This window comes from Oncorhynchus clarkii, chromosome 23, assembly GCF_045791955.1.
Source record: "Oncorhynchus clarkii lewisi isolate Uvic-CL-2024 chromosome 23, UVic_Ocla_1.0, whole genome shotgun sequence".
In the NCBI taxonomy this organism is placed as follows: Eukaryota; Metazoa; Chordata; class Actinopteri; order Salmoniformes; family Salmonidae; genus Oncorhynchus; species Oncorhynchus clarkii.
Window position 1 is genome coordinate 62,449,358 of NC_092169.1, and position 22,597 is coordinate 62,471,954.

The 22,597-nt window shown below is 47.0% G+C and overlaps 1 protein-coding gene across 1 annotated transcript in view; it reads right to left on the minus strand.

Moving 5' to 3' along the window:
- Positions 1-8,125: 8,125 nt before the first annotated feature.
- The window catches only part of LOC139381686 (AT-rich interactive domain-containing protein 5B-like), a 120,425-nt gene continuing 105,953 nt past the window's right edge, over positions 8,126-22,597 (minus strand). The window contains exons 9-12 of the mRNA XM_071125386.1: positions 19,697-19,910; positions 10,534-11,095; positions 9,643-10,104; positions 8,126-9,375 (exon numbers count right to left, since the gene is read on the minus strand). Of these exons, the coding sequence (XP_070981487.1) occupies positions 8,126-9,375; positions 9,643-10,104; positions 10,534-11,095; positions 19,697-19,910 (2,488 nt within the window). The remainder of the gene's footprint in view (positions 9,376-9,642; positions 10,105-10,533; positions 11,096-19,696; positions 19,911-22,597) is intronic.

Below are 22,597 nucleotides of genomic sequence, written 5' to 3' on the forward strand. Positions count from 1 at the left end.
ACAGTGAGACTCCATAGCTGACAGTGAGACTCCATAGCTGACAGTGAGACTCTGTAGCTGACAGTGAGACTACGTAGCTGACAGTGAGACTCCATAGCTGACAGTGCATTATAGTACATGAGGTTTAATCATGATAGAATACATTCCAGCCTCTCCCCTGACAACATGCTGATCCAATCATCTCTGTTTAATGAATGACTTCACAGAGAGACTCTCCTCTCCTCTCCTCTCCTCTCCTCTCCTGTCCAGTCCCAGCCAAAGGCTTTGTTTTCCAGTTATCACTGTCAGGATTGGAAGAGTAACTATACTGGTAGTGACCAGACTGAGCCTCCAAGGGGAGCCCTACTCTAGCTCTCTGCTGTCTGTCCTGAGTGTCCTACTAGAGACCAGCCAGTAGGGGACGCCACCTCCTCAGTGTCCTATAGAGACCAGCCAGTAGGAGACTCCACCTCCTCAGTGTCCTATAGAGACCAGCCAGTAGGAGACTCCACCTCCTCAGTGTCCTATAGAGACCAGCCCGTAGGAGGCTCCACCTCCTCAGTGTCCTATAGACACCAGCCAGTAGGAGACTCCACCTCCTCAGTGTCCTATAGAGACCAGCCAGTAGGAGACTCCACTTCCTCAGTGTCCTATAGAGACCAGCCAGTAGGGGACTCCACCTCCTCAGTGTCCTATAGAGACCAGCCCGTAGGAGGCTCCACCTCCTCAGTGTCCTATAGACACCAGCCAGTAGGAGACTCCACCTCCTCAGTGTCCTATAGAGACCAGCCAGTAGGAGACTCCACCTCCTCAGTGTCCTATTAGAGACCAGCCAGTAGGAGGCTCCACCTCCTCAGTGTCCTATAGAGACCAGCCAATAGGAGGCTCCACCTCCTCAGTGTCCTATTAGAGACCAGCCAGTAGGAGGCTCCACCTCCTCAGTGTCCTATAGACCAGCCAGTAGGAGGCTCCACCTCCTCAGTGTCCTATAGAGACCAGCCAGTAGGAGGCTCCACCTCCTCAGTGTCCTATTAGAGACCAGCCAGTAGGAGGCTCCACCTCCTCAGTGGTGGAAAAAGAACCAAATTGTCATACTTGAGTAAAAGTAAAGATACCTTACTAGAAAATGACTCAAGTAAAAGTGGAAGTCACCCAGTGAAATACTACTTGAGTAAAAGTCTAAACGTATTTGGTTTGAAAAATACTTAAGTTTCAAAAATAAATATACAAGTATAAATCATTTCAAATTCCTAAAATTAAGCAAACCAGATGGCATGATTTTCTAGTTTTTTATTTATTTATGGACAGCCAGGAGCATGATCCAACTCAGACATAATTTATAAACAAAGCATGTGTTTAGTGAGTCCTCCAGACCAGAGGCAGTAGGGATGACCAGGGATGTTCTCTGTTTAGTGAGTCCTCCAGATCAGAGGCAGTAGGGATGACCAGGGATGTTCTCTGTTTAGTGAGTCCTCCAGACCAGAGGCAGTAGGGATGACCAGGGATGTTCTCTGTTTAGTGAGTCCTCCAGACCAGAGGCAGTAGGGATGACCAGGGATGTTCTCTGTTTAGTGAGTCCTCCAGATCAGAGGCAGTAGGGATGACCAGGGATGTTCTCTGTTTAGTGAGTCCTCCAGATCAGAGACAGTAGGGATGACCAGGGATGTTCTCTGTTTAGTGAGTCCTCCAGATCAGAGGCAGTAGGGATGACCAGAGATGTTCTCTGTTTAGTGAGTCCTCCAGATCAGAGGCAGTAGGGATGACCAGAGATGTTCTCTGTTTAGTGAGTCCTCCAGATCAGAGGCAGTAGGGATGACCAGGGATGTTCTCTGTTTAGTGAGTCTTCCAGATCAGAGGCAGTAGGGATGACCAGGGATGTTCTCTGTTTAGTGATTCCTCCAGATCAGAGGCAGTAGGGATGACCAGGGATGTTCTCTGTTTAGTGAGTCCTCCAGACCAGAGGCAGTAGGGATGACCAGGGATGTTCTCTGTTTAGTGAGTCCTCCAGATCAGAGGCAGTAGGGATTACCAGGGATGTTCTCTGTTTAGTGAGTCCTCCAGATCAGAGGCAGTAGGGATGACCAGGGATGTTCTCTGTTTAGTGAGTCCTCCAGATCAGAGGCAGTAGGGATGACCAGGGATGTTCTCTGTTTAGTGAGTCCTCCAGACCAGAGGCAGTAGGGATGACCAGGGATGTTCTCTGTTTAGTGAGTCCTCCAGACCAGAGGCAGTAGGGATGACCAGGGATGTTCTCTGTTTAGTGAGTCCTCCAGACCAGAGGCAGTAGGGATGACCAGGGATGTTCTCTGTTTAGTGAGTCCTCCAGACCAGAGGCAGTAGGGATGACCAGGGATGTTCTCTGTTTAGTGAGTCCTCCAGACCAGAGGCAGTAGGGATGACCAGGGATGTTCTCTGTTTAGTGAGTCTTCCAGATCAGAGGCAGTAGGGATGACCAGGGATGTTCTCTGTTTAGTGAGTCCTCCAGACCAGAGGCAGTAGGGATGACCAGGGATGTTCTCTGTTTAGTGAGTCCTGAGTTCTAGTCACGGCTAAATGTGGAATAAGTCAGTACTTCTGAAGGAACTATAGGAAACAGGAAGCCATTTGGGATGCAGACTAAGTGTTCTAGTCACGGCTAAATGTGTAAATAAAAATGTGATCACATGAATTATTTTATTTGAATAAAAGACTGTAGCCTTTTGTTACGTTATAAAATAGTTTATTACTCATTTAAGAAACGTTACATAGCAACCTTGAGTGTTTCTCCAAACACTGTTGGAGCAAATATACAATCCATATTACCCCAAACATTTTGTTTTCATTCCCAACACACATCTGAAATATGTTTACATACTCATCTCATTTGTACATACTGTACCCGATACCATCTACTGTATCTTGCCTATGCTGCTCTGTACCATCACTCATTCATATATCCTTATGTACATATTCTTTATCCCCTTACACTGTGTACAAGACAGTAGTTTGGAATTGTTAGTTAGATTACTTGTTATTACTGCATTGTCGGAACTAGAAGCACAAGCATTTCGCTACACTCGCATTAACATCTGCTAACCATGTGTATGTGACAAATAAAATTTGATTTGATTTGATTTGGGGGAAATATGGACTACCCATGGTGAGATTGTGTTGCTAGGGAACTATTCAATCAAAACTGGTCACCACATTTATCAAGGAAAGTCTAAAACATTTTCATTTTGTTTCATGGGTTTATTGAAATCTTGGATTGGATTGTTTGATTTATGGATTCCTTTTTGTTTTTGATGTACGGAAATCCAGTTACAGGTTTTGATTGAATATCGTCCTCCGTTTTTTTCAAACCCAACCTTTTATGCTGGCAACATTTTTTCAAAATGTTTTGCATAGTTTCAGAAAAACAGTTTCAGATGATTGTCGTCTTCGCAGTCTTCATTAAAATGTCCAACAGATTGAGAGTACAAGGCGTCCTCTGGTTGAGCCAGTCAGTAAGGACCAGTCAGTAAGAACCAATCAGTAAGGACTTGGTTTGTGTGCTTAACTAAGTGCTCCTCAAGTCTTAATGTGTTCCGGCTGAGTCTTTAATAACTGTGGCCAAGCTCCTGAAATATTTCCTCTGAGTTTACATAGATCACAATGAAATACAGTGCCTTGCGAAAGTATTCGGCCCCCTTGAACTTTGCGACCTTTTGCCACATTTCAGGCTTCAAACATAAAGATATAAAACTGTATTTGTTTGTGAAGAATCAACAACAAGTGGGACACAATCATGAAGTGGAACGACATTTATTGGATATTTCAAACTTTTTTAACAAATCAAAAACTGAACAATTGGGCGTGCAAAATTATTCAGCCCCTTTACTTTCAGTGCAGCAAACTCTCTCCAGAAGTTCAGTGAGGATCTCTGAATGATCCAATGTTGACCTAAATGACTAATGATGATAAATACAATCCACCTGTGTGTAATCAAGTCTCCGTATAAATGCACCTGCACTGTGATAGTCTCAGAGGTCCGTTAAAAGCGCAGAGAGCATCATGAAGAACAAGGAACTCACCAGGCAGGTTCGAGATACTGTTGTGAAGAAGTTTAAAGTCGGATTTGGATACAAAAAGATTTCCCATGCTTTAAACATCCCAAGGAGCACTGTGCAAGCGATAATATTGAAATGGAAGGAGTATCAGACCACTGCAAATCTACCAAGACCTGGCCGTCCCTCTAAACTTTCAGCTCATACAAGGAGAAGACTGATCAGAGATGCAGCCAAGAGGCCCATGATTACTCTGGATGAACTGCAGAGATCTACAGCTGAGGTGGGAGACTCTGTCCATAGGACAACAATCAGTCGTATATTGCACAAATCTGGCCTTTATGGAAGAGTGGCAAGAAGAAAGCCATTTCTTAAAGATATCCATAAAAAGTGTCGTTTAAAGTTTGCCACAAGCCACCTGGGAGACACACCAAACATGTGGAAGAAGGTGCTCTGGTCAGATGAAACCAAAATTGAACTTTTTGGCAACAATGCAAAACGTTATGTTTGGCGTAAAAGCAACACAGCTGAACACACCATCCCCACTGTCAAACATGGTGGTGGCAGCATCATGGTTTGGGCCTGCTTTTCTTCAGCAGGGACAGGGAAGATGGTTAAAATTGATGGGAAGATGGATGGAGCCAAATACAGGACCATTCTGGAAGAAAACCTGATGGAGTCTGCAAAAGACCTGAGACTGGGACGGAGATTTGTCTTCCAACAAGACAATGATCCAAAACATAAAGCAAAATCTACAATGGAATGGTTCAAAAATAAACATATCCAGGTGTTAGAAAGGCCAAGTCAAAGTCCAGACCTGAATCCAATCGAGAATCTGTGGAAAGAACTGAAAACTGCTGTTCACAAATGCTCTCCATCCAACCTCACTGAGCTCGAGCTGTTTTGCAAGGAGGAATGGGAAAAAATTTCAGTCTCTCGATGTGCAAAACTGATAGAGACATACCCCAAGCGACTTACAGCTGTAATCACAGCAAAAGGTGGCGCTACAAAGTATTAACTTAAGGGGGATGAATAATTTTGCACGCCCAATTTTTCAGTTTTTGATTTGTTAAAAAAATTTGAAATATCCAATAAATGTCGTTCCACTTCATGATTGTGTCCCACTTGTTGTTGATTCTTCACAAAAAAATACAGTTTTATATCTTTATGTTTGAAGCCTGAAATGTGGCAAAACGTCGCAAAGTTCAAGGGGGCCGAATACTTTCGCAAGGCACTGTACCTGCAGAAAATAAAGTCAGTTTCTGACTCTGAAAGTAGTCCTTGATATTGCACCATATCCTCCTCCTCAACCCTCTTCCTCCTCCTCCTCCTCTTGCTCCTCCACTTTTTTCCTCCTCCTCCTCCTCTTCCTCCTCCTCCTCTTCCTCCTCTCCCTCCTCCTCCTCCTCTCCCTCCTCTCCCCCTCCTCTCCCTCCTCCTCCTCTCCCGCCTCCTCCTCCTCACTCCCTCCTCTTCCTTCCCCTCCTCCTCCTCTCTCCCTCCTCTTCCTCCTCTTCCTCCCCCTCCTCCTCCTCTCCTGCCTCCTCTCTCCCTCCTCTTCCTCCTCCTCCTCTCTCCCTCCTCTCCCTCCTCTTCCTCCCCATCCTCTCCAACACCCAGTCAACAGTTACAGTAGCCAGTGAATATAACACAAAGTTTTGCAGCTAATAATAACAAGCACCTCTGTCATCTTTTTAACACATTCCACACTGCATTGGCCAAGACACAGTTAACCCAGTTGGCCCAGTTAACCCAGTTGGCCCAGTTAACCCAGTTGGCCCAGTAAACCTAGTTGGCCCAGTTAACCCAGTTGGCCCAGTTATCCCAGTTGGCCCAGTTATCCCAGTTGGCCCAGTTATCCCAGTTGGCCCAGTTAACCCAGTTGGCCCAGTTATCCCAGTTGGCCCAGTTAACCCAGTTGGCCCATTTTCAGAAATATGTGCAAATGGTAAACTTGGAAAAATATTTAGATGGTTCCCAGGTCTAGGAAACACTAGGGAGTAAACCATATCTTGGTATCTGTTATCTAATTGCATCAGCTGGGATACCTGTGTCAGTAGGGAATGGTTGAGTTAGGATAGTTTGTAGGAACACAGTTGAAGTCGGAAGTTTACATACACTTAGGTTGTAGTCATTAAAACTCGTTTCTCAACCACTCCACACATTTCTTGTTTAACAAACTATAGTTTTGGCAAGTCGGTTAGGACATCTACTTTGTGCATAACACAAGTCATTTTTCCAACAATTGTTAACAGACAGATTATTTCATTTATAATTCACTGTATCACAATTCCAGTGGGTCAGAAGTTTCCATACACTAAGTTGACTGTGTCTTTAAACAACTTGGAAAATTCCAGAAAATGATGTCATGGCTTTAGAAGCTTCTGACGTCATTTGAGTCAATTGGAGGTGTATCTGTGGATGTGTTTCAAGGCCGCCTACCTTCAAACTCAGTGCCTCTTCGCTTGACATCATGGGAAGATCAAGAGAAATCAGCCAAGACCTCAGAAAAAAAATTGTAGACCTCCACAAGTCTGGTTCATCCTTGGGAGAAATTTACAAACACCTGAAGGTACCACGTTCATCTGTACAAACAATAGTACGCAGGTATATACACCATGGGACCACGCAGCCGTCATACCGCTCAGGAAGGAGACGCGTTCTGTCTCCTAGAGATGAATGTACTTTGGTGCGAAAAGTACAAATCAATCCCAGATCAACAGCAAAGGACCTTGTGAAGATGCTGGAGGAAACAGGTGCAAAAGTATCTATATCCACAATAAAACAAATCCTATATCGACATAAGGAAGAAGGAAGAAGCCACTGCTCCAAAACCGCCATAAAAAAATCCAGACTACGGTTTGCAACTGCACATGGGGACAAAGATCGTACTTTTTGGAGAAATGTCCTCTGGCCTGATGAAAAAAAAATATAACTGTTTGGCCATAATGACCATCGTTGTGTTTGGAGGAAAAAGGGGGAGATTTGCAAGCCAAAGAACACCATCCCAACCGTGAAGCAGCATCATGTTGTGGGGGTGTTTTGCTGCAGGAGGGACTGGTGCACTTCACAAAATAGATGAAATCACGAGGATGGAAAATTATGTGGATATATTGAAGCAACATCTTAAGACATCAGTCAGGATGTTAAAGCTTGGTCGCAAATGGGTCTTCCAAATGAACAATGACCCCAAACATACTTCCAAAGTTTTGGCAAAATGGCTTAAGGACAACAAAGTCAACATATTGGAGCGGCCATCATAAAGCCCTGAATAGAAATGTTGTGGGCAGAACTGAAAACGTGGGTGCGAGCAAGGAGACCTACAAACTTGACTCAGTTACACCAGCTCTGTTAGGAGGAATGGGCCAAAATTCACCCAACTTTTTGTGGGAAGCATGTGGAAGGCTACCCGAAACGTTTGACCCAAGTTTAAACAATTTAAAGGCAATGCTACCAAATACTAATTGAGTGTATGTATACTTCTGACCCACTGTGAATGTGATGAAAGAATAAAAAGGTTAAATAAATAATTCTCTCTACTATAATTCTGACTACTATTATTCTACTATTCTGACATTTCACATTCTTAAAATAAAGGGGTGATTCTAACTGACCTAAGACAGGGAATTTTTACTAGGATTAAACGTGTTGCAGCTAATAATTGTGAAAAACTGAGTTTAAATGTATTTGGCTAAGGTGTATGTAAACTTCCGACTTGTCTGTAGGGAATGGTTGAGTTAGGATAGTTTGGTGTTGGGGTGGACAGAGGAGAGCTGTGTGGCTCTGAAGGGAGGGTTAGGTTTATGATAGTTTGGTGTTGGGGTGGACAGAGGAGAGCTGTGAGGCTCTGAAGGGAGGGTTAGGGTTAGGATAGTTTGGTGTTGGGGTGGACAGAGGAGAGCTGTGAGGCTCTGAAGGGAGGGTTAGGGTTAGGATAGTTTGGTGTTGGGGTGGACAGAGGAGAGCTGTGAGGCTCTGAAGGGAGGGTTAGGGTTCTGACAGTTTGGTGTTGGGGTGGACAGAGGAGAGCTGTGAGGCTCTGAAGGGAGGGTTAGGGTTATGATAGTTTGGTGTTGGGGTGGACAGAGGAGAGCTGTGAGGCTCTGAAGGGAGGGTTAGGGTTAGGATCGTTTGGTGTTGGGGTGGACAGAGGAGAGCTGTGAGGGGCTGATGTCTGGGTGTTGCTGTGTGTTGAGGGCAGACATGGAAGACATGGGGTGTAGACCATGATGCAACAGTTCCCCATACGAGGCTCCCATAGGGTGCCGGTACATGTGGGCGGGGCTGTGCGCCTGTCTTTGCATCATGAAGGAGTGGAAAGCGAAGGGCGGGACCAGAGGAGAGAGGCCGGCCTGGTTCTTCAGGTACTGTAGGGGGTGGTACCCCAGGGGCCTGTGGGGGCCCAGGCCCTCACACATATCCTGGATCTGAGAGATGAAGGCCTCTGGGTAGAGGCCCCCGGGGAACAGGGGGGAGGAGTGGAAGGGGAACTTGTGTCCTTCCACGAAGGAGGTGATGTGTAGGTGGAGGCTGTGGGCCGGGGCTGGCTGGGGGTCGGCTGGTACCACCCCCTCCAGCGCTGGGGTCCAGACCTTCCACTCCGAGTGGCCCTCCCTGTCTCTGTCCCTGATTGTACAGGAGGAGGAGGAAGAGGAGGAGTGCATGGGAGTGACAGCTCTGATCTTCCTCTCTGGGGGCCCGTTCTCCCGCTCCTCCAGACTCCTCTTCAGTGGGCGCGCCGTGCACACGTTGTTCTGGGGTCTGGACGTATTCTTGGTGCCTAGGATGGGTCTGTTTAGCTCCTCTATCTTGTGTCCCAGCCCCTGGTCCTCCCATCCTCCTCTCTGGCCATTCAGGGTCTTCCCCCTGGGGTTAGGCTGGGGGTCTGCAGGCTGTCTGGGGCTGGAGGACATGGTCATGGGGGGGACTCTACAGAACCTCCCAGTATCCTGGAGGGGCATGAGGGGGTGGGGGTTGTTGTGAAGGGAGGGGGTGGCAGTGGAGAGGGTAGGTTTCTGAGGAGAGGACTTGGGAAAACTTAAGTCTGTGGGTTGGTCTTCTGAGCTTGTCTGTACGAGAGAAGTCATGTCTCTTAGTGTGTGAGGGGTCAGGTTGGGGGTCAGGAGGTTTATACGGGCACAGTAGCCCCCCAGACTCACCGTGTCGGGGTGTTTAGAGGAGGGGAACTGTGGCCCTCCCGGGCCAGGCGCAGCCTCACAGTCCCTGGGTAAGGGTGTCTCCCTCTCCCTGCTGCTGATGAACTGGCTGACGTGTGTCTCTGTATGGTTGTACAAACTGTGGAGGTTCTGGGGGTGGAGGGGGGGGGAGAAGTCAGGCAGGAATCTGGTAATGTGGCCAGGTTGGGGCGTCTCAGGACTCCGTAGGTAAAGGTCATAGGTAGAGTTAGGGTGGGGCTGGGTCAGGTCATAGGGAGAGTTAGGGTGGGGCTGGGTCAGGTCACAGGGAGAGTTAGGGTGGGGCTGGGTCAGGTCACAGGGAGGGTTAGGGTGGGGCTGGGTCAGGTCATAGGTAGAGTTAGGGTGGGGCTGGGTCAGGTCATAGGTAGAGTTAGGGTGGGGCTGGGTCAGGTCATCGGTAGAGTTAGGGTGGGGCTGGGTCAGGTCATAGGTAGAGTTAGGGTGGGGATGGGTCAGGTCATAGGGAGAGTTAGGGTGGGGCTGGGTCAGGTCACAGGGAGAGTTAGGGTGGGGCTGGGGATGGTGTCTAGTCTGGGGGGGTGGATGGGATAGGGGATGGTGCTGGGTCAGGTCACAGGGAGAGTAGGGTTCCCCTGGTTTATACATGTTCCTGTTCAGGCCCTCCCTCTCCCTCCTTTCCCCTGTCTCGCAGAACAGCGGCTTGAAGCTCTGGGCATGCTGGATGACAGACGGACGTTTGACCACAGCTGTGTCTGTGCTGCAGGAACCCTGACAGCCTGCTATTGGCTGACAGGCCGACTCCTCTGCGTTGCCAATAGCCAGGCTTGTGTTGATGAGGGGTGGGGGTGGGCCAATGGCGTAGTGATTGGGCAGAGATGGCCCAGGGGCGGTCCCATTGACCTGAGAGAGCAGCTTCTTCTTGGCTAGATCAGACATGGTGCCTGGGTGGTTGGTGCCAGAGTTGGTGCCAGGGTTGGTGCCTGGATGGTTGGTGCCTGGATGGTTGGTGCCTGTATGGTTGGTGCCAGGGTTGGTGCCTGGATGGTTGGTGCCAGAGTTGGTGCCTGGATGGTTGATGCCTCGATGGTTGGTGCCTCGATGGTTGGTGCCTCGATGGTTGGTGCCAGGGTTGGTGCCTGGATGGTTGGTGCCAGAGTTGGTGCCTGGATGGTTGATGCCAGGGTTGGTGCCTGGATGGTTGATGCCAGGGTTGGTGCCTGGATGGTTGATGCCAGGGTTGGTGCCTGGATGGTTGATGCCAGGGTTGGTGCCTGGATGGTTGATGCCAGGGTTGGTGCCTGGATGGTTGGTGCCTGGATGGTTGATGCCAGGGTTGGTGCCTGGATGGTTGGTGCCTGGATGGTTGATGCCAGGGTTGGTGCCTGGATGGTTGGTGCCTGGATGGTTGATGCCAGGTCCAGAATGGGCTCTGCCTGGGTAGAGTATAGTAGAGTATCTGTAACAGGAGTGGTCCTGTCCAGGGAGCTGTGCTCTGTCTGTGGTGTCCTCTGGAGCCCTGGGGGACTGTAGGGACCTCTGCCGAATGGGGAGCACCACCCCCACTATGCCCACCATGCCAGGGTTAGGGCCCTGGGGCTCCTCAGTCAACCCAGACTGGTCCAGCCTGGCCTGGGGACATGGGTTGGCAGAGTCAGGCAGCTCCTTTTGCCATTGGTCCTGAGGGTGGGAGTGGTTTATTGGAGTGGGAGTGTCTACAGGGAAGAAGTGGAGTGTAGTGGTGTCTGAAGGTGGCTTCTTGATGTTCTCCCAGGAAACTCCTTGGTGTAGAACCCTCTCCTTGATGCAGACCGCTACTGGCTCCTCCTCCTCCTCTTCACTGGTGCTCCTGCTCACCTCACCAGCCGGCAGGGGCACCTCCTGCTTCACCTGGACTCCCTCCTCCTCCGGACTACTTTCCTTCTCCTCACACTCCTGCAACACAACAGACACAGAGGACAGTTAGGAACCAGAGAGACAACAGACACAGAGGACAGTTAGGAACCAGACAGTCAGACACAGAGGACAGTCAGGAACCAGACAGACAACAGACACAGAGGACAGTCAGAAACCAGACAGACAACAGACACAGAGGACAGTCAGGAACCAGACAGACAACAGACACAGAGGACAGTCAGGAACCAGACAGACAACAGACACAGAGGACAGTTAGGAACCAGACAGTCAACAGACACAGAGGACAGTCAGGAACCAGACAGACAGACACAGAGGACAGTCAGGAACCAGACAGACAACAGACACAGAGGACAGTCAGGAACCAGACAGACAACAGACACAGAGGACAGTCAGGAACCAGACAGACAACAGACACAGAGGACAGTTAGGAACCAGACAGTCAACAGACACAGAGGACAGTCAGGAACCAGACAGACAACAGACACAGAGGACAGTTAGGAACCAGACAGACAACAGACACAGAGGAAAGTTAGGAACCAGAGAGACAACAGACACAGAGGAAAGTTAGGAACCAGAGAGACAACAGACACAGAGGACAGTTATGAACCAGACAGACAACAGACACAGAGGACAGTCAGGAACCAGACAGACAGACACAGAGGACAGTTATGAACCAGACAGACAGACACAGAGGACAGTTAGGAACCAGACAGACAACAGACACAGAGGACAGTTAGGAACCAGAGTCCATTATAGAGGTAATATTAAGAGTTTACAGGGGGTTTACTGGCACACGGACAGTTAGGAACCAGACCACCAATACACACTACAGAGGTAGTACTGAATAACGTTTACACGCACAGTCCAATCCACCATCTCCCTCTTCTCCTCTCTAATGAACTGTTTCCATCAACAGACCAACAGAGGGTTTGTGGAGATGTGGAGCTCTGCAGAATAAGCCTCTGTGGTCTGAAATAATTCCTGGAGAAATAAACCCTGGGCTCTGTTTGCAAATTGCTGATATCAAATCACTCGGCCAGTCGGACTTAAGTTGCGTTCATAATCATATATTTTTGACAGACACGTGACCCTGCTGCTAAGCACCCTGTGAGATACGCTGAGGCTTAGTGTTGACACGACAATGCTGCCACTTTAACCACAGGGATCAGACTCAAGGCTTAGTGTTGACACGACAATGCTGCCACTTTAACCACAGGGATCAGCCTCAAGGCTTAGTGTTGACACCACAATGCTGCCACTTTAACCACAGGGATCAGCCTCAAGGCTTAGTGTTGACACGACAATGCTGCCACTTTAACCACAGGGATCAGTCTCAAGCAGAAATGCGTCCCAAACAGCACCCTGTTCCTTTTATAGTGCACTACTTTTCACCAGGACCCTATGGGCAGGTCTTCTCTCCCCTTGTGTAGAAATCAGATTGCACTGTTTCCATGGTGATAACACTGTGAGGACATTCCCTTCAGCTGTGGGCAGAAGTGGTGGGTAACCTCTAACCCCTGACCTCTGAACTCTAGGGTGGTAGGGTTGTAGGGAGCTGGAGGGCCGGTGGACTGACTGACAGGTCCTTTCAGGTCTGCTGACTCTCAAATCAAAATCAAATCAAATTGTATTTGTCACATGTACCCAATAGAACAGGTTACTGTGAAATGCTTACTTACAAGCCCTTAAAACTTCTTCGGGATAGGGGGCAGCATTTGCACTTTTTTGATAAATAGCGTGCCCCAATTCAACTTCCTGCTACTCATCCCCAGAATATAAGATATGCATATTATTAGTAGATTTGGATAGAAAACACTCTGACGTTTCTAAAACTGTTTGAATCATGTCTGTGAGTATAACAGAACGTATGTAGCAGGCAAAACCCAGAGGACAAACCATTCAGATTTGTATTTTTTTGAGGTCACTGTCTATTCAATGAGTTTTCATTGGGAAACCAGATTTCAATGTGGAGGCTATATACATGGGGTACAGGTACAGAGTCCATGTGGAGGCTGTATACAGGGGGTACCGGTACAGAGTCAATGTGGAGGCTATATACAGGGGGTACTGGTACAGAGACAATGTGGAGGCTGCGGTCGGAGGCTGAGCAGTTGCAATACCAGGCGGTGATGCAATCAGTCAGGAAGCTCTCGATGGTGTAGATCTAGAACTTTTTGAGGATCTGAGGTCCCATGCCAAATCTTTTCAGTCTCCTGAGGGGAATAGGCGTTGTCGTGCCCTCCACGACTGTCTTGGTGTGTTTGGACCATGAAAATGTGTTGGGGATGGGGACTTGAAGCTATCAATCTGATCCACTACAGCCCTGTCTATGAGAATGGGGGCGTCCTCGGCCCTCCTTTTCCTGTAGTCCACAATCATCTCCTTTGTCTTGATCACGTTGAGGGAGAGGATTTTATCCTGGCACCACACTGCCAGGTCTCTGACCTCCTCCCTATAGGCTCTCATCGTTGGTGGTGGAGGATCAGCGTGGTGGATGTGTTGTTACCTACCCTTAACACCCGGGGGCGGCCTGTCAGGAAGTCCAGGATCCAGTTGCAGAGGGAGGTGTTTAGAACCAGGGTCCTTAGCTTAGTGATGAACCTTGAGGGCACTATGGTGTTGAACACAGATGTAGTCAATGAATAGCATTCTTACATACAGTTGAAGTCGGAAATTTACATACACTTAGGTTGGAGTCATTAAAACTCATTTTTCAACCACTCCACAAATTTCTGGTTAACAAACTATAGTTTTGGAAAGTCGGTTAGGACATCTAATTTGTGCATGACACAAGTAATTTTTCCAACAGCTGTTAACAGACAGATTATTTCACTTATAATTCACTGTATCACAATTCCATTGGGTCAGAAGTTTACTTACACTAAGTTGACTGTGTCTTTAAAAAGCTCTGAAAATTCCAGAAAATGATGTCATGGCTTTAGAAGCTTCTGATAGGCTAATTGACATCATTTGAGTCAATTGGAGGTGTACCTGTGGATGTATTTCAAGGCCTACCTTCAAACTCAGTGCCTCTTTGCTTGACATCATGGGAAAATCAAACGAAATCTGCCAAGACCTCAGGAAAAAAATTGTAGACCTCCACAAGTCTGGTTCATCCTTGGTAGCAATTTCCAACGCCTGAAGGTACCACGTTCATCTGTACAAACAATAGTGTGCAAGTATAAACACCATGGGACCACACAGCCGTCATACCGCTCAGGAAGGAGACGCGTTCTGTCTCCTTGAAATGAACGTACTTTGGTGCGAAAAGTGCAAATCAATCCCAGAGCAACAGCAAAGGACCTTGTGAAGATGCTGGAGGAGACAGGTACAAAATTATCTATATCCACAATACAATGAGTCCTGAAAGGCTGCTCAGCAAGGAAGAAGCCACTGCTCCAAAACCGCCATAAAAAAATCCAGACTACGGTTTGCAACTGCACATGGGGACAAAGATCGTACTTTTTGGAGAAATGTCCTCTGGTCTGATGAAAAAATGTTTGGCCATAATGACCATCGTTGTGTTTGGAGGAAAAAGGGGGAGATTTGCAAGCCGAAGAACACCATCCCAACCGTGAAGCACGGTTGGGTGGCAGCATCATGTTGTGGGGGTTCTTTGCTGCGTTAGGGATTGGTGCACTTCACAAAATAGATGAAATCATGAGGGGGGACAATTATGTGGATATATTGAAGCAACATCTCAAGACATCAGTCAGGAAGTTAAAGCTTGGTCGCAAATTGGTCTTCCAAATGGACAATGACCCCAAGCATACTTCCAAAGTTGTGGCAAAATGGCTTAAGGACAACAAAGTCAAGGTATCGGAGAGGCCATCACAAAGCCCTGACCTCAATCCTATAGAAAATGTATGGGCAGAACTGAAAAAACATGTTCGAGCAAGGAGGCCTACAAACCTGACTCAGTTACACCAGCTCTGTCAGGAGGAATGGGCCAAAATTCAAAAAAACGTTTTGTGGGAAGCTAGTGGAAGGCTACCCAAAAAGTTTGACTAAAGTTAAACAATTTAAAGGCAATGCTACCAAATACTAATTGAGTGTATGTACACTTCTGACCCACTGGGAATGTGATGAAAGAAATAAAAGCTGAAATAAATCCTTCTCTCTACTATTATTCTGACATTTCACATTCTTAAAATAAAGTGGTGATCCTAACTGACCTAAGACAGTGAATTTTTACTAGGATTAAATGTCAGGCATTGTGAAAAACTGAGTTTAAATGTATTTGGCTAAGGTGTATGTAAACTTCAACTGTAGGTGTTTATTTTGTCCAGGTGGAAATTGGCAGTCCGGCATGCAATAGATATTGCATCATTTGTGGATCTGTTGGGGCGGTATGCAAATTGGAGTGGGTCTAGGGTTTCTGGGATAATGGTGTTAATGTGAGTCATTACCAGCCTTTCAATGCACTTCATGACTGCGAGAGCTACGGGTCGGTAGTCATTTAGGCAGGTTACCTTGGTGTTTTAAGGCACTGGGACTATGGTGGTTTGCTTGAAACATGTTGGTATTACAGACTCAGTTGGTTGAAAATGTCAGTGAAGACACTTGCCATTTGGTCAGCGCATGCTCGGAGTACAGATCCTTGTAATCCGTCTGGTCCTGCGGCCTTGTCAATGTTTACCTGTTTAAAGGTCTTACTCACATCAGCTAAGGAGAGCGTTATCACACAGTCGTCCAGAACAGCTGGTGCTCTCATACATACAGTGTTACTTGCCTCAAAGCGAGCATAGAAGTCATTTGGCTCGTCTGGTAGGCTTGGGACAGATTGAGCGAGAAGTTGGCAGCGAAAGTTGAGGGGATTGAGACAGAGCCAACTCTCCGTACTCACAGTGGGGAGCGTGTGACCTGGCAGGCACCATGTTTTGCGGTGATGCGCAGATTCACAGCCCGGTGCGTTCTGTGCCACTTGTCGTCCAGGACGGGTTGTGCTGGCTCAGCGCGCTGTATTCCCAGTCCAGTGCGTCCTGTACCTCCTCCCCGCACTCGCCCTGAGGTGCGTATCACCAGCCCGGTGCCTGTACCGGTCCCATGAATCAGGCCTCCAGTGCGCCTCCACAGTCCAGAGCTTCCGGCGACGGTTCCCGGTCCAGAGCTTCCGGCGACGGTCCACGGTCCGGAACCTCCGGCGACGGTCCACGGTCCGGAACCTCCTGAGACGGTCCACGGTCCGGAACCTCCTGAGACGGTCCACGGTCCGGAACCCCCATTAGACGGTCCACGGTCCTGAACCTCCTGAGACGGTCCACGGTCCGGAACCTCCTGAGACGGTCCGCGGTCTGGAACCTCCAGAGACGGTTTGCGGTCCAGAGCCTCCAGCAACGGTCTGCGGTCCAGAGCCTCCAGCGACAGTCTTCGGTCCAGAGCCTCCAGCGACAGTCTTCGGTCCAGAGCCTCCAGCGACTGTATGCGGTCCAGAACCTCCAGCGACGGTTGGTGGTCCAGAGCCTCCAGCGGGGGTTCTCAATCAAGAGCCTCCTGCAAGGGTTCCCAGTCCGGAGCCTCCAGCAACGATCTACGGTCCGGAGTTCCCAGCGACGATCTACAGTTTGGAGTCCCCAGCGACGATCCACGGTCCGGAGCATCCGGCAACGATCCCCGCACCAGAGCCGCCATTGAGGATAACTTTTTCCGTGAGCGGAGTGGATACTTCGCCCCGCACCGGAGCCGTCATGGGTTATCTAGGTGGGTTATCTAGGTGATTTATGATTTATGTTGGCCTGGTATGGGTCCCAATCAGAGGCAGCTGTTTATCGTTGTCTCTGATTGGGGATCATATTTAGGCAGCCATTTCCCCTTTTGTGCTTTGTGGGATCTTGACTATGGATAGTTGCCTGTTAGAACTACTGTTAGCTTCACGTTTCGTTTGAGATTTCTTGTTTTGTTTTGCTGTGAGTTTCACTCAGTAAATGAAAGATGTGGAACCCAGATCACAAATAGACAGCTACAAAAATATAGATGAAAACTCTCTTGGTAAATAGTGTGGTCTACATCTTATCGTAAGATACTCTACCTCAGGCGAGCAAAACCTAGAGACTTCCAAAATATTAGATTTTGTGCACCAGCTGTTACTTACAAATAGACACAGACCTCCACCCCTTGTCTTACCGGATGGAGGCAGCTGTTCTGTCTTGCCGATGCAGCGTAAATCCAGCCAGCTGTATGTTATCCATGTTGTTGTTCAGCCCCGACTCGATGAAACACAACATATTAGTTTAATGGCCAGTTGGTAGGATAGGATGTTAATGGGATTTATCTGTTAATTGAATGATTAGAATATTCCACCCTGAAACAATCAAATTGTATGGAATTGATTAGAATGTATAAAATTATAATCAATAAATGTGTAGTTCTAGTCAGAATTAGGGTAAAACAATATAGCTAATGTTTATGTCTTTATAGTACCTTAAAAACAGAGGAGCGCCAGAATTCGGAGAGAGATTTGGGAAAGGACAGGGAGTGATTCTCACGGTCCCTAATCTTTGTCGGCTGGGTAGCAGGACATTGTGTGCTAATGTTAGTGTGAATGTGGGTGCGTGAGAAACCAGTATAAAATGAATTGTTTTGTACAACAGAGGAGCGCTCTCGTAAATAAACTTTCTGACTATCGTAGCTGGGCCTCCGTCTGATTCATTTCAACCAGTTTCTTACAAATTCTGGGTTTCAGGCTGAGTAGTTAATTGAATTGGGTTTATGAACATTGAGAACGTAATTCTCGTGACACTGTATGTTATCCATGTTGTTGTTCAGCCCTCGTTGAAACATAAGATATTAGTTTAATGTCCCGTTGGTAGGATAGTGTTGATCAGAGCTCATCCAGTTTATTCTCCAGTGATTGCACATTGGCTAATGGGATGGATGGTAGAGGCGGATTACCCACTCGCCATCAGATCCTTACAAGGCACCCAAACCTACGTGTCCTATATACACTTCTCTTCTTCAAGCGAATGACAGGGATTTGGGCCTTGTCTGGTGTCTGAGGTAAATCCTTCGCGTCCGACTCGTCCAGAACGAGGTGAGTAATCGTTGTTCTGATATCCAGAAGCTCTTTTCGGTCATAAGAGAATGTGACAGTAGCATTATGTACAAAATATGTCACAAATAACGTGAAAAAACACACTCAATCTGTTAGGAGGTCGTAAAACAGCAGACATCTCCTCTGGCGTCACTCAAAGTGACAGGACTATGTTGCTAACTTCAGGAATACATCCTCCACCCATCCAGACACTCACACACATCGACAGAACATGTCCAGGGTAAGGGCTTAGCTGGGGACCACTATACAGACAGGACTTCTGCAGCAGTAGGTGTGTCTATTGGCTCTGGCGCTATGGGGCTAAACACCTGAATCACTCAACAGGCTCAACTGCTCCTCTGAGTTATTGAACTATTCTTACAGCCTTACAACCCCTACAGATTCCTGATTCTAAACAGAGAGACAGGTACTAACGGGGATCCATAATAAACCCCAGGAAGAGTAGCTGCTGCCTTGGCAGGAACTAATGGGGATCCATAATAAACCCCAGGAAGAGTAGCTGCTGCCTTGGCAGGAACTAATGGGGATCCATAATAAACCCCAGGAAGAGTAGCTGCTGCCTTGGCAGGAACTAATGGGGATCCATACTAAACCCCAGGAAGAGTAGCTGCTGACTTGACAGGAACTAATGGGGATCCATAATAAACCCCAGGAAGAGTAGCTGCTGACTTGGCAGGAACTAATGGGGATCCATAATAAACCCCAGGAAAAGTAGCAGCTTCCTTGGCAGGAACTAATGGGGATCCATAATAAACCCCAGGAAGAGTAGCTGCTGACTTGGCAGGAACTAATGGGGATCCATAATAAACCCCAGGAAGAGTAGCTGCTGACTTGACAGGAACTAATGGGGATCCATAATAAACCCCAGGAAGAGTAGCTGCTGCCTTGGCAGGAACTAATGGGGATCCATACTAAACCCCAGGAAAAGTAGCTGCTGACTTGACAGGAACTAATGGGGATCCATACTAAACCCCAGGAAGAGTAGCAGCTTCCTTGGCAGGAACTAATGGGGATCCATATTAAACCCCAGGAAGAGTAGCTGCTGTTGAGCATTCCAGAGAATGAGGTAATGTTTCTGTTCTATACCGTAGCAGGGTGAGATGGTTCCAGTTTGGAGTCAGAGGACCAGACACTGGTCTATACAATGAAAACTGTTGACCCAGCAGATGCTGTCTGCTATGTATTAGAGATACCTTTCATACAAATCTTATCTTAATCTTGTGACCATTCTATGTATCTGTTGTTCGTCATATAGGTTGAGAGGGGTGTATCTCGGCTATAAAGGATCTTTGTACTTTTGTGTTGTCACTTTTCAATGGTTCATTAGAAATGGTGCATCATTGAAAGTCAAATGCTATTGCAAGGCTCTTATTATTAAAGATGTAGTTTAAGTATAACTCGGACTGGTGTGTGAAGTTTGTCTCTCTCCTCATTTGGTAAATACAGAAATTAACCACCACACTGACTGGGAGGAGAGAGAGAAAGAGAGAGAATTAGTCTGACTGGGAGGAGAGAGAGGGACACAGAGAAAGAGAGAGACAGAGAGAGAGAGAGAGAATGGGACTGACTGGTGAGAGTTCCAGGCCTTTAGCACAGGGGTCCTGTTCAGTCCTGGGGGGTTGGGGGTTTTGTGGGTGTTGCTCCTCTTTGGGCCACTGCGTCACCGTGGGAACCTTGGTCTTGGGGACCTCCTGCTGGGTGGTGAGGTCTTTACGGGGTTTGGATAGGGGGAGGGGCTTATCTTCCTCTCCTTTAGTGAACCTCTCATAGGGCAGGATAAGCCTGGGGAGAGAGACAATTATTATCAATCAATCAATTAATAAATAAAAGCCATTAAACATCAACAGTTATTATAGAGATAACCCAGATAACCCAGCCCCCTGACGAGAAATCAGAATCAGGTAATCATTATAACCTGGAGAGGGAGACAGGTAATCATTATAACCTGGAGAGGGAGACAGGTAATCATTATAACCTGGAGAGGGAGACAGGTAATCATTATAACCTGGAGAGGGAGACAGGTAATCATTATAACCTGGAGAGGGAGACAGGTAATCATTATAACCTGGATAGCGAGACAGGTAATCATTATAACCTGGATAGCAAGACAGGTAATCATTATAACCTGGAGAGGGAGACCAGTGTTCCATGACTATGTGCATAGGACTGTAGTCTCTAAATTGCAGGGTTGAGTACTGGGTGGTAACCGGCTAGTAACAGTCACTAAAGTTAAAGGCAGGGTACTGAGCTAGTGGTGACTATTTAACAGTCTGATCGCCTTGTATGTGTGTGTGTGTGTGTGTGTGTGTGTGTGTGTGTGTGTGTGTGTGTGTGTGTGTGTGGCTGTAATTTAGCTTTACAAAACAATGATGAGAAGTAATTCACAATTGAACATTCGCAGTGTTCCAATCTGTGCGGCGCTACAGAACTGTCTGTCATCACTACAGTATCTAGGAACTGTCTGTCATCACTACAGTCTCTAGGAACTGTCTGTCATCACTACAGTATCTAGGAACTGTCTGTCATCACTACAGTATCTAGGAACTGTCTGTCATCACTACAGTATCTAGGAACTGTCTGTCATCACTAGAGTATCTAGGAACTGTCTGTCAACACTACAGTATCTAGGAACTGTCTGTCATCACTACAGTATCTAGGAACTGTCTGTCATCACTACAGTCTCTAGGAACTGTCTGTCATCACTACAGTATCTAGGAACTGTCTGTCATCACTACAGTATCTAGGAACTGTCTGTCATCACTACAGTATCTAGGAACTGTCTGTCATCACTAGAGTATCTAGGAACTGTCTGTCAACACTACAGTATCTAGGAACTGTCTGTCATCACTACAGTATCTAGGAACTGTCTGTCATCACTACAGTATCTAGGAACTGTCTGTCATCACTACAGTATCTAGGAACTGTCTGTCATCACTACAGTATCTAGGAACTGTCTGTCATCACTACAGTATCTAGGAACTGTCTGTCATCACTACAGTATCTAGGAACTGTCTGTCATCACTACAGTATCTAGGAACTGTCTGTCATCACTACAGTATCTAGGAACTGTCTGTCATCACTACAGTATCTAGGAACTGTCTGTCATCACTACAGTATCTAGGAACTGTCTGTCATCACTACAGTATCTAGGAACTGTCTGTCATCACTAGAGTATCTAGGAACTGTCTGTCATCACTACAGTATCTAGGAACTGTCTGTCATCACTACAGTATCTAGGAACTGTCTGTCATCACTACAGTATCTAGGAACTGTCTGTCATCACTACAGTATCTAGGAACTGTCTGTCAACACTACAGTATCTAGGAACTGTCTGTCATCACTACAGTATCTAGGAACTGTCTGTCATCACTACAGTATCTAGGAACTGTCTGTCATCACTACAGTATCTAGGAACTGTCTGTCATCACTACAGTATCTAGAAACTGTCTGTCATCACTACAGTATCTAGGAACTGTCTGTCATCACTACAGTATCTAGGAACTGTCTGTCATCACTACAGTATCTAGGAACTGTCTGTCATCACTACAGTATCTAGGAACTGTCTGTCAACACTACAGTATCTAGGAACTGTCTGTCAACACTACAGTATCTAGGAACTGTCTGTCATCACTACAGTATCTAGGAACTGTCTGTCATCACTACAGTATCTAGGAACTGTCTGTCATCACTACAGTATCTAGGAACTGTCTGTCATCACTACAGTATCTAGGAACTGTCTGTCATCACTACAGTATCTAGGAACTGTCTGTCATCACTACAGTATCTAGGAACTGTCTGTCATCACTACAGTATCTAGGAACTGTCTGTCATCACTACAGTATCTAGGAACTGTCTGTCATCACTACAGTATCTAGGAACTGTCTGTCATCACTACAGTATCTAGGAACTGTCTGTCATCACTACAGTATCTAGGAACTGTCTGTCATCACTACAGTATCTAGGAACTGTCTGTCATCACTACAGTATCTAGGAACTGTCTGTCATCACTACAGTATCTAGGAACTGTCTGTCATCACTACAGTATCTAGGAACTGTCTGTCAACACTACAGTATCTAGGAACTGTCTGTCAACACTACAGTATCTAGGAACTGTCTGTCATCACTACAGTATCTAGGAACTGTCTGTCAACACTACAGTATCTAGGAACTGTCTGTCAACACTACAGTATCTAGGAACTGTCTGTCATCACTACAGTATCTAGGAACTGTCTGTCATCACTAGAGTATCTAGGAACTGTCTGTCATCACTACAGTATCTAGGAACTGTCTGTCATCACTACAGTATCTAGGAACTGTCTGTCATCACTACAGTATCTAGGAACTGTCTGTCATCACTACAGTATCTAGGAACTGTCTGTCATCACTACAGTATCTAGGAACTGTCTGTCATCACTACAGTATCTAGGAACTGTCTGTCATCACTACAGTATCTAGGAACTGTCTGTCAT